At 42.0% G+C, this 12,211-nt stretch overlaps 2 protein-coding genes across 7 annotated transcripts in view; one reads left to right on the top strand and one right to left on the bottom strand.

Moving 5' to 3' along the window:
- LOC123962813 (rho GTPase-activating protein 26-like) overlaps positions 1-12,211 on the bottom strand; it is a 243,930-nt gene that overhangs the window by 102,580 nt on the left and 129,139 nt on the right. The window lies entirely within an intron of this gene.
- shroom1 (shroom family member 1) overlaps positions 1-12,211 on the top strand; it is a 32,607-nt gene that overhangs the window by 14,219 nt on the left and 6,177 nt on the right. For all 4 annotated transcript variants that reach the window (XM_046039182.1, XM_046039179.1, XM_046039181.1 and 1 more), the window contains exons 2-5: positions 5,793-5,833; positions 8,664-11,546; positions 11,647-11,833; positions 12,036-12,088. In XM_046039182.1, coding sequence (XP_045895138.1) covers positions 8,884-11,546; positions 11,647-11,833; positions 12,036-12,088 — 2,903 coding nt within the window. In that variant the 5' untranslated portion in view covers positions 5,793-5,833; positions 8,664-8,883. The remainder of the gene's footprint in view (positions 1-5,792; positions 5,834-8,663; positions 11,547-11,646; positions 11,834-12,035; positions 12,089-12,211) is intronic.

The raw sequence follows: 12,211 nt of genomic DNA, 5'->3' as shown, positions 1-12,211 counted from the left end.
GAAGCACCTTTGTGCTCTCTGGTACAAAGTGGTTAATACATGTTTGCCTTATTTGTATTTTTGTGTTGTTGTGATGATAAATATCAAAATTGAGACTGTCATAAGTATTGTTGCAATTATTGCAACTTGTATTTTTGACTTTGGCATATTTGTTGTCTGTGTTGGCAGAACACGGCTGGGTACAAAGTACAGACAGTATTGTAACTTAAGTACTTGCCATAGCTACAGTACAAACTTATATTCAACGTGTAAGGCGGTCATACAAACGTATTGTGTAGATATGAAACAATAAAATAATTCTGACTATAGACTAAATGTTTATGTAAATTTAAGTAGTACTATGTCAGACTTTGAGTTGTTCGAGCTTCTCAAATTTGATTTTTTGTTTGTTTGTTTTTTAGTCCTCTATGAAATTATTTAGGGTTTGGATTGTGGGACTGTGTAAAGCAGTCAGCTTGGGCTCTGGGAAACTGTGATGGTCTTTTTCACTGTTTTCTGTCATTTTAGAGACAATTATTTTAAAATAACTGGTACAGATTTTTCCCAAAGAAAAAAACATGGATGCATTTTGGGTGAAGACCAGTCGGAGCTCTATATTATCTGTCCTGCTTGGACTGCGGACAGTGTGTCTTCAGGGACTGTTTTGGGATTAGGGCTGAGCGATAGCAGACACTGGGGCCTCAAGAACAACAATAGATTTTGTTTTTTTTGGAATAACATTTTTCTGTAATAATGGAGCCATTGAGACTTTTCCCACCTTTGACCAGGAAGTAGGTCATTTGTTATTGGGTTTTTTTTTCCTGTTGTGTTTGTCCTCAGCTTCCTGCTGGGGCCGTCTCGTCTCTTCTTTCTCACTTTCTGAATTTTTTTTCTCCTTTCATACATTCCTCGCCTTGGCCCTCTTTGTCACCGTGGCTCCCTTGTTGCTGGTGGTGGTATCACACATTTGCTCTGAATGAGGTAATCTCCTGCTTTGTAGAGATGTAAGATGCTGTTGAGCCAGTGAAATGAGCCTTGAGGTTTGGTGTGCCTTAAACCCGAGTCATCTGCACAATGACATCAGACGTTGTCACCTTGCATCAAGAAATGTTTGTTGGCTCCTGCACAAATGGATTGTATTTCTTCCTTAAGGTGCTACTACAAAGTGAAATATAGACTGTTTGTTGCATAACATTTCTTTAAGAAAGTGTGTGAGATGGAACAGTGTTAGTAGTAGCTAGGTAGTCCTAGTATAGTCCACTAGCTTCCTTTTTATAATCATTTCATCTGACTTTGACCAAGATCAGAATGTTGTCAGATTTTAACACACATAAATTGTAATGCTGCAGTAATGATGAATTGTCATGGCTTATTTTTACACCAAACACACCAACAAAACTACATCGCCAGCAGCCTTGACTATGCTAGTGTGGAGGAATTCCTACAGTATCCGGGTAAACCTATCATGACTAGATTATATTGCAGCCCCCCAGGTGTCCTTAATACAAAAGTAATTGTCTTCTCAGAAGCCACTTGAAAGTAATAAGAAGTTTATCATTCGCACAGGCCTGTGTTCACGAGGCATGGTGGACTTCCTGGTTAATGGTTCACCAAGGAGGAGATGGAATGCTTAACGCTTTTGTTTTTTTTTTTATAGTGGAATGTTATTAATATAGTCTTATTGACCTTGTTGCATTTTGCATGTATGTGTGTTATTATGTAAGCATTCATTGTTTAACCAAAAGCCACATACAGACTGCAGGGCAATTTACATCCCTGCAAATACAGAAGAAGCAGTGTATGTCAGTTTCTGTAGTGTAAACATTGACATCAAGTCAAGCAGACTAAATGTTAATATTGTCAAGTAAGTATTTAGGCCAGATCAGGGCAGGAATGCAGAGCTTATTAGAGTGTGACAGCTTGTCTTGGTCAGCTGTAGATTTTAGACACTGGTGTGAGCACTGCCCAGCAACACACAGCCACGGTTTCTCTCCCTTGCACACACAGACATGCTGGATCCCTGAAGGTCTTTTTCTGTTTGACGCACGTACAGGAGGTTTATGTTGGTGATAACACTACATGGCAACACGGCTTTCCCTTTCCCGCTATTAGATGCGTTGCTCGGTCAGGGCTCGACACCCGGCCACTTCCACCTTTTCAAAAACTGCTTCCTCTCTGTTTCTGTTTTGATTGGGGACAATGGGAATGATGTCTTTTAGGTCCTGTGGGAGACCTGATTCCAGGTCCAAGTGAAACTACTTGTCATAGTCCAGGATGCCTCCTCCTTAATCCATTTTATGCTTACAGATTTCAAAAGATTTCTAATCTGAAGACACCAGTTTCTGGTGGCTTGTGTTAAGTCTCTTCTGCCTACTTGGGAGTTAAGGTCACCTCGGTGGTATGTAATGGAGGGTCAAGAACTACGTATACTGTAAGTAAAAAAGATAATTGTTCACGTTTTGATAAAGGCCTTCGTGGGCCAAAGGTTTAGTGGAACTATTTTAATCCTATACAGCAAGTAGCTTAAATGATTTATACGTTATAAAAAAAAAAGTATGTACAATAATAGGATGTCTGATTCACTGTTTGTGTTCAAAGTTTTTAAAGATATTTTTTGGAGATGGCAGAAAACAAAATCATCATTTTGGACCCTTTTTCACAGCTGACATTTTGACTTAGCAGGAAAAGCACAAGTGCAATAATTAACGTTAACAATAGCTCAATTTCAGTGACTCAGGAGGCAGTTTCACAAAGATAACCTTCGACTTTGGCTAAGATCTAGTCTAGTTCTTGACTGTCTCGAATAGGCCCCATTCTGGGGAGAGTTCAGCACTGACAAAACGTAGCAAAATGTTTATTTCAACGGAAACGGTGATTCCCTGAACACCCTGTTGTGTACGCAAGCGCACTGCATTTCTATGCCTTCTTACCACAGTTGTGTTTACAAACTTGTCGCCACTGATTTGGTAACAGCTGTGACACACCCACCAAGCAGAAGAAAACATACCTCGAAGCCCGTTGCAGAACGTTGCAGAACGTTGCAAGGAAACATGTTCAATCTGAAAATGTTGCAAACCGTTGCAAAACGTTTTGAGATTGAACTCGCCCCTGGTTTAATTAAGACTTGGCTGGCCTCGTCAAACCACTTTGCTTGGTTTGCTACAGCAGGAAATATGTCTTCTGGGGGAATTCAACAGTTACAAAAACATTTTACTTAAATTTAGCAAAGAATGTAACAACACAAAAAACTCAGTAGAAAAAGCTCTCTCAGGACTCAGTAGTTCTGCTAACTCGTCAGTCAGGATCAGGATAGTTTTCTTTGGCAAATGAAAAAGACTGACAATGTCTTCACTCTTACCTCAGGCTCCTAGTTTTAAGGATTAAAATACATCAGTCTTTATTTTTGTGAAACCGTCAAACTTTATTAGACAAATCGTCTGGCCCTAACAATACAGATCAGTCTGAAATATCTTTGTGAAACACTTGAAGTAAATGTGGTTTTCTTACTGTGATATGTTAAGGTGCCATGCAGTGAAAAGGCCTTTTCAGTTGTTTGTTGAGTGGGTTTGTTTCTCACTGGTGAATGCTTTTGATTGACAGCTAAGTTTTTTGAGGACACGACCAATCCATTTAGCTCCCACCAACCCATCATCATCTTTATCAGCAGACTTAGCAGGGTCAGCAGGGCTAACAAGCTTAATGGTTTTGGCTAGTTGGTTTGTCTGGCTACCATTGCAGCAGCCACCACAGTTCCGTAATTTCCTGGTTGCCTCTTTCCCCTTCCTCGCGCTCTCTCTCTCTCTGTCTCTAATTTCACCTTTGGCTCTTTTTATTCTGTTGCATCTGTTTATCATCCTGTACTCCCTGTCTTTGTCTCTTATTCTCTATCTGCCTTTTGTTTCTCAGACGCGTGGTGGTCCAGTCCTCGTGGTTGTATGGTGAAGGTCATGCTGGAACACATAATCACCAATGAAAGCCAAAAAAAAATAGAAAATCAGAAAGAATTTAACCCCCCCCATCCTTCATTCCTCGCTCTCTACATCAGCCTCACCTCGTGTTCTCTCTGTTTCACTGGTTTTGTCATGTGTCCTTGCTTGACACCTTCCCTGACCGTGTAGGATTTTTTTTAGCGTATGGTTTTTAAATTCTTACGGTTCTTAAGGCACACTCTCTCTTCCCTCCACCGTGATATAGTACTTAGCTCAGTTGCCAGGCAGAAGGTGGTCATGAGCTTATCCCTGTTTACTCATTTTACTCTATTTACCTGTATATTATTTTAAAGCTAAAATCTGATTGGTTGTTTTAGCTCACAAGTTGCAATCAGGTGTCAGCCTTCAGAATAAATGAAAGCTTCTTTACCGACCACATAGTGCTCAGGTTCACTTTACATTTGGTTCATATTTTACTCTATTAATGATAAATCCAGTTTAAAGAAGATGAGAAACTAATCTATGTGTCCACTGTGTGTATTCAGCTTATATTGTTATTTTGATTAATCATGAGATGTTAAACACATTTCTTCAAAGTGTAAGACTGAATAATAACTTAAGGTGAAATGTAGTCTATAATACAAATTTCTGGCTGTATAGTTGGTGTATCAAGAGTTTCAGCTTGGATATTCATTTATTTTGCTCCTTGAAAAAATAATGCCAAAGCTACAGTTGTACAGTAGCAGTAACTCTGCATAGCTGACAGCCACAACAGAAAACCACAGAGAGGGCAAATAGTAGAATCTTTGTCTCACACTAGAGTTTTGAAAGCTGACAGTGTTGTTCGTTGACAGTGGGTTTGACCCAAAGGATAAATCAGTTTCAAACAGTGTATTTAAATGGTTATTATGGTTTATGGCATGCTTAAATCTTTGCAATTTATGTGAATTATTTTAAAGTATTATATATTCAGTTATTGATTACATACTTGCCACTGAATCTTCATGATGTAATAAACCCCCCCACTTGTCTCTTAAAAGTTCCATTTTAACTGTTAATTTATCATACCGTACAGACATTGTTTTATCTTTGTCTGAAAAGAGGTCAGTGATCACTGGTATGGCAATTACTACATGAATTAAACAAGTTTCATAAATAAATTACAGTTATATGACTTTCATATCAGTCGTACTACAATAGTGATTACTAAAGACTTCTGCAGTTGGAACGATTAGCTGCGTAACTTTCTTATTACTGTCAGTAAACATGTTTTAAAGAATAGAAGAATACAGGGGAGATGTTAGAATAAAGAGAGAAAGGGTAAAATGAGGGTGAAGATGGGGGATAGTTAGTCTTTGTGACTGTGTTTTTTTTTGGGTGGAGGCTGGGAGGTCACCCATACACCCACCCGCCTCAACCACCACTACCCCCTCCCCTTCTCCGTCCTCCCTCCTGCCTTGGCTAGTCTCCATGTGCAGGGCTCAGGGCCTTGGGAATGAATGGCGCCCGGGCTCTGCTTCGTCTTTGAAGCCAGCCAGGAATGCGAGGCCTCTTTTTTTCTCCCCTCTCTCTCTGTTGTTCAGGCGGCCGGCAGCACTAGCAGCTATCTGCGGCAGTGAAATATTCCCTCCTCTGCACTCATTGTGTATCGGAGAGCCGGACGTCATCGGCTGGCCAATCAGTGGCTCCTGCTAGGCAGCCTGGGGTCTTGGTGGGGGGAGAAGGGACTCGCTAGAAGTCTTCCCTCTAATATCTAGCTCTCCTGGTTACATGGTCTGGTCCCTCTTTAGAGGAAGCAAGATGTTCTGAAGGAGAAACAAAGACAGAAATCATTCAGCAATTCCTTATTTAAGTTGAAACTTAGAAAATGTATTTCTGTTTCAGATGGAAATCAGGAAGGACAGCGACTTAGACTCAAAGTTTGGGTGAGTTTTTCAGTTTTTCTCTTGCTAATAGTGCTCTCTTAAGTTTATAAACTTTCATTCAAACCAGTCTGCAAGTAGCTGATCTCTCAGTAGTTCCCAGTCTACCTTGTGACTGTTGATCCAGCCTTCCAACTTGTGTTCAGCTTTCCTGCTGTCATTGTTCATGTTCTCTTGTCTCTTGTTGTTGTGGTTTGCGTGTGAGGGTATTTGTCTAGGCCGGTCACCCTCTGCCTCACCCTCCCTCCCTCTCTCCTCTCTGTACATTTTGTCACTGCCTGTCCCCTCCATCACTTCCACTTGAGCGCTCCCCTGTTTGGGAGCCTCTCTCTGTTCACAGAGGGGAAGAGGAGGGCTGGAAACCACACACACACACACACACACACACACACACACACACACACACACGGAGACACACCACAGATCAGAAAGCCCTTCATAAACACATGAAATCCCCTTTAATACTGTAGTTTGAAAGGCTCTTGGGAGGTGGGTTTTGTGTGTATGCAAAACGACCACCTAGGATCATCTTTGATATAGGTTTTTCAACTTGGCCAACAAACTTGGCAATACTGGGAAAATACTGCTAATTGAAATTGATTATAAAAGAGTTTTCAGTTGTCATTTACCGCATTAGTTTCATATTTGCTGTTGGATAACTTAACTAAAAATAAAAACAAAATAAAAGAAACTCAATCGGCTGATTCATAATGTGAGCAACATTTATTGCACTTCCATCGATGCTGAGGCCCAACTTTCAAACTGCAGTTTCAGAGTTGCTGAACTGTTTGGCTTATCTTTGTTGTATTGGCAACATTGATCTTTGTGTATGCATGACAGGTATGTAGCTTTAACTTGATGACAAAGTCCTGGAAAGGCATGCAGGTCATGGGAGAGATAAGCCCACATTTACTCTGTTATTAGCGTCCACAGTAAAACCTAAACCTATCATTAACTTGCAGGGGCTGGTTTCTGTACCCAGGATGATTTTTGGATAGCTGATAATGACAGCAAGTTTCCATGTGTTACAAAATTGTAGGGAATTTTATCCCTATACGTTATTTTTACTGTGAATACGGAGTTTAAAGAAACCCACCATAGACGAAAGTCAAGATTGAAGTTAATTGGTTTCCGGTCATCAACAGATTTATTCCAGCCAAAACGATTGGTTGATTTTGCTTTAAGGTCTCTCAGTAGGAAATAAATTGGTTCAACAGGAAATGGCAGTATAATCACGCAATCTGCAGAACACTAAAGCTTCTATCGCTGCATAATAGCCTGTAAAGGTTTCCTGATAAACTGATAATGGTCTCATAGTGCTTGTGTAGTTACGAGAGAAGTTTAATCCCGCCCCTTGTTATATTATTGGCAATTTTTTTAAATGGGTAAAGCAAATGCTTTAAGGTCTCAAGAATAATAAGGGGGAAAGGTAGACTAGTCTTTATGGGTGGCAGTGCTGTATAACAAAGCAACTGTCACATGATTAATCCTCCCAGATTTCTGTAGTTCCATAGAGAATTCCTGTCATTTTTTCATGTGCTGCAACGTGCACTGCCAACCTCAAGGCCCTTAATTAGAGACCTCGTTGATGCAAAACGACAGACTCCTTCAGCAGGTGGCTAACTGTGCTGACCTATAAAACCAGGCTGCACTAAACCATGTGAGTTGTGAAACATAAAAATTGCTTCAAGCTGTATGTATGTCTGTGCATAAAATGCTGTTACCATTGACTTGGCGTAAGAGGAGGTGATTTAATTTTTGGTAAATGAGATCTAATGATTACCATTAAACCTGGCAGAAGAGGTTACTGGAATATAGCCTTGAATTCCTTAACTTACCTTGCTATCAAGTTACCTTTTTGTCTAGAGCTGCAACAATTAGCTGATTGATCGATTGACAGAAAATGAATTGGCAACTATTTTGGTAATCCATGAATCATTTAAGTTAAAGTTTTTAGACACATTCTCTGGTTTCAGCTTGTTCTATTTCTATTTGCTGCTTTTCTGTGCTTATATATATATATATATATATATATATATATATATATATATATATATATATATATATATATACATATATAAAATGTGATTTTTCAAAATTCTTTTTTTTTGCAGCACTAATTTTGACACAGCCTTGTTGAACCTTACATTGTACTTACTTGACTTCTTGAAGAAGAAATCCCAAATGAATGAATAATAATATAAACTTTATACAGCACATCAAGTGTAAAAAAATTAAAACATGAGGTAGGCTACATTTACAGTCAGGATTTCCCCCTTGGTGCTGCCATGTACCAGCACCTCCATGTACCAGCACCTCCACTCTACTGGGTAGGCATAATGGGGGGAAAAAAATTACTTTTTCAGCCAAGGGCCATGATTTGTCTTTACAACTTATAACAAATGGGGTCTAATTTCCCACCAGAGGAATCTGACCTAGAAATGCCAGGAAAAGATTTTTCACTGGTGACTTGCTGTTTTCTGGCACCTTAATAGTATTTGAGCAGAAAGCACCCTGCAAAACTAGCAACTGGTGGAGAATTTTGTTTTATGCATACAGCGTAGATGAGGTATGAAGGTGTTTTTCTTTGATGTAGGGGTTGTATCATTAACTTAGTGGCTTGCCAAGTTGACAAGTGTCATGCCATTGCAAAGTAGTCAAAATAGCTATGGACTGTAATGTGTTCAATTACTGTTTAAACACACATTTTGTAACCTTTATAACCTTTTCATTTCTCTTGAGCAGTCATTTGCCCCCGATGTATTACTGTAGAGCTAAGTCAAGATTTCAGGCTGATAACGAGTCTGTGTCGTGTTTATGTTTTGTCCCCCAGGAGCTGCTGAGCAGTCTGTTTCAAGAGGCTTAGAATAAACAAAAAGAAGGCAGGAAAATGACCTAATTAGCAACGAGCATGACGGACAACTTGGCGCAAATGTGTTGGTGGTAATTTCCCCAGTTTCACCCACAAGGAAGACACATGCATCAGTGCGCATACACGTACGACACATTCACAAACCCTGCCCTTCCCTTCCTGCCATCCGCCCCAGTCCTCCATGGATTCCTACAACTTCCACTTTGAGAGAATGAGCAACGTGGATCTGCATCCTCTGAGCCAGCCTGTCAGCCGGCTCTCCCCTGCCAAGTCCAACAGCAGCATCGCTGACCAACTTGCCCATCACCAACACGGGAAAGGAGACTCTGCGTACAGCTCCTTCTCTGGTGGGTCCACTGCCCCAGACTACCCCTCTACCTTTCTCACAGACGACCTACAGTCCAACTCCTTCAGCCACTATGCTGATCTTAAGTATGTAAAGTCCATTTACCATCCGACCAAGGATCTGCAGTCTGACTCGAAGAACATGGACCAGCTCTATCGCTCTGTGGAAGCTATCTCACAGCAGTATCGCAATAATACCAGCACCAGTCTAAACTACCACAATGGCAGTGGCAGTTTCCACACCAATAACAACAAAGCACACTCTAAACAAGAGATGCAAGGTGCTTGCCCTCTTGTCTGTCCTCCTCCAGTCCCAGCACGCCTGGATAGTTTCATAGCCACAAAAAATTTGGAGAACAGCAGGGTCCACCACCAAGGTACTGAGTTTCAACCCCAGCAGCCACAGCCTCAGCAACAGCCCAGATCCCACAATCGGTTGCATCCACAGCCCCATGGTCCAAATACCCCAAGAACTGAGACGGCTAACCCAGATACAGGCAACCCAAGCTTCAATTCTGACCCAGTGTACTCAGTTTGGAGAGGCTCTCAACAGCCACAGGCCCAGAAGCCACCAACCTACCGCCTCCACTTCCAGCCTCATGATCAGACCAGAAGCTTGAACCCAGAATACCTGTTCATCACGGATAACAAATCAGCCTCTGAGCAGCAGAAGTCAACAAACATCCTAAGCCGATCACCTCCCCGAGGCACAAACCAGCCTGAGCACCTGAAACCCACACAGCCCTCAAGCAGTGGTGCATGTAATGGAGACTATCAAAACAAGACCGGTGAGCGCAAAAGGGAGGACTCAGCTCATGATTGGCATGGTTCAGAGGCAACTCGACCTGCCAGCCCTTGGAATGCTAGTCAGAGTTTTATAAACAGCAGCATCCAGCATAAGGGTCAATTCTACTTTGTCACTGGAGTGTGTAAGCTGTCTGAATCTGGTAAAAGGACACACTCTGCTGTGTGTGGGTCTGAGGCTGGGAGTGAGAGCTCCACTTGGAGCAATGAGACACACCGGCTAACAGAAAAAGAAAGATCCCACAGCACAATGGATAATTTGTTTAGACATCACCAAGAGAGCTCTTGCACTTCCAGCGGTATGATTCCAGATGAGAGAGAGGCTTTCACTCTTGTGTCTCAGGGCAAGGACCTGTCCCCTAGGAGCCAGGAGAATCACAGACCTTCCCTCATCTTGACACAGTCCTCTCAAAGCTTTGACACCTCAGAAGAAATCAACATGATGCAGAGTCGAGAGATTGGTCGACACACTGCCGACAACCCAATATTCTACTGTGGACCTGACAGAAACTGCCCACCACATTCAACCACACAAACAAAGGAGGTCGATTCACTGTTAAGCAATGAACAGCCCAACCACCCCAACAGAGAGGAGAAAGTAAGGAGAGGGAAACAGCAACCATTGGAGGATGTAGACAGCAAGAGGATAAACAAAGAAACAACACCGCTTCTGTACCACCTCACCGAAGTCCTGTTACGGAATAAAAGAGATACTAATGTCAACGTAAAAGACAAGGACGCAATTCTAAACAAAACAGCTCATGGAGATGTGGCTGTTGACAATAATGAGAGATCTCCACAAGATGACACCAGCAAGAACGATAGAGGGGAAGTTGGCTCCGTTGCCTGTAACACCCTGGATGACTCATTTACAAAGTACTATAAAGAGAAGCTAAAGGATGCCCAGTCTAAAGTCCTAAGGGAGACGTCATTTAAAAGGAGGGACCTGCAGCTGTCATGGCTATACCGTATCAGACAAAAGTCTGAACAGAGGCTTCAGGTGAGTCATACTGTCTCCTTATCACAGGACTCTGAGACTTCCACAGACACACTCACTCCCTCTGTGACCTCTGAGGAGACAGAGAGGGGGAGCACTAAAGAAGAAGTCAGGGAGAATCAGAAGGAGATGCACAAAGAGACTGAAAAGGAAAACGGTAGGCCAGCAAATGTGGCCCAGCCCCAGACAGCCCGCATCAGAGGCAGGAAGCGATTGACTCCAGAGCAGAAGAAGATGTGCTACTCTGAACCAGAGAAACTCAACCAGCTTGGTGTTGTCCCCATCCACTCTGCTTGCCGCTCATTTGGCAACGAAAGTGACGACGTGTTTGAATGTGAAGGAGAGGAACGTGTTCAGCGAGGAGAGCTGGGACTGGTTGCAACACGGAGGAAAATGTTTGAGACAAGAAGTCGAACGCTTTCAACTCCTAGCACTTTAAAGACAAACTTAAAACATCTGCAACACAAGGCCCTGGTGGAGTACATGGAGCGTAAGACGGGCCATAAAGTGGCTGAGCCACAACAACCAGCACCTCTGTTACCACGTCCATCCAGACAGAGGCATTCTCTGGGAGAGAAACCGTTTGACTGGGGTCCCAGGCCTCTATCAGGAAATCATGAAAGCAAAAACACTAAGAGGAAACCCCACAGACCCCACTCTGCAGGTCGCATTCTGGATTCCTCCAGCAGCTCCATCAGGTACAAAAGAACCGCAGAGCAAGAACACTTGTTTGATGCTTTTTTGTTGTATGGATTAAATCAAACATTTAAGTATTCTATTTAAATTTTCACCAAACAGGTATGCCCAGTTCTTCTCAGATCAGTCTTGTTCAGGCCAATATGCTGGCCAGTCGAATCAGCCAAGATGGAGGGTGAGCCACGGTCCATCTCAGGGGATGTCTGCCTCAGTGGAGAGTCTCTTGGAGCAGCCAGAAGCACCCAGTTTCTTCAGGAACAGATCCACGTCCATACCACATGTATTTGAGGTAAGTGTTTTTCAAATTGAGAAACTTAAAAATATAACACATATGTGAATAAGGTGTTACTTAATAAGATATTTCTTCACCACAAAATCTCTTGCTGCAATATTTCAGACTCATTTTATATATTATTCAGTTCAGAAGAATACTTTGTATGCCAATTCAAATGTTATTCATGTGTTGCCTTTTGGTTCTTCTGGTTCTGCAGGCACATAATTTTAAGAAGCATCCATCACCAGTTAATACTATGGAAACCCAGAGGTATGTAAAAGCACTTCAGACGAATTAGGACATTTTTATTGGTTTTAGGTCAGGAGAGTATTAGGTTAGTGATGTGTGCGCTGCGGCACAGACTATAAATCTGCACTTGATTCATTGTGGCAC

This window comes from Micropterus dolomieu, linkage group LG23 (assembly GCF_021292245.1).
Source record: "Micropterus dolomieu isolate WLL.071019.BEF.003 ecotype Adirondacks linkage group LG23, ASM2129224v1, whole genome shotgun sequence".
Classification (NCBI taxonomy): Eukaryota; Metazoa; Chordata; class Actinopteri; order Centrarchiformes; family Centrarchidae; genus Micropterus; species Micropterus dolomieu.
This window is presented reverse-complemented; position numbering and strand designations above follow the sequence as displayed.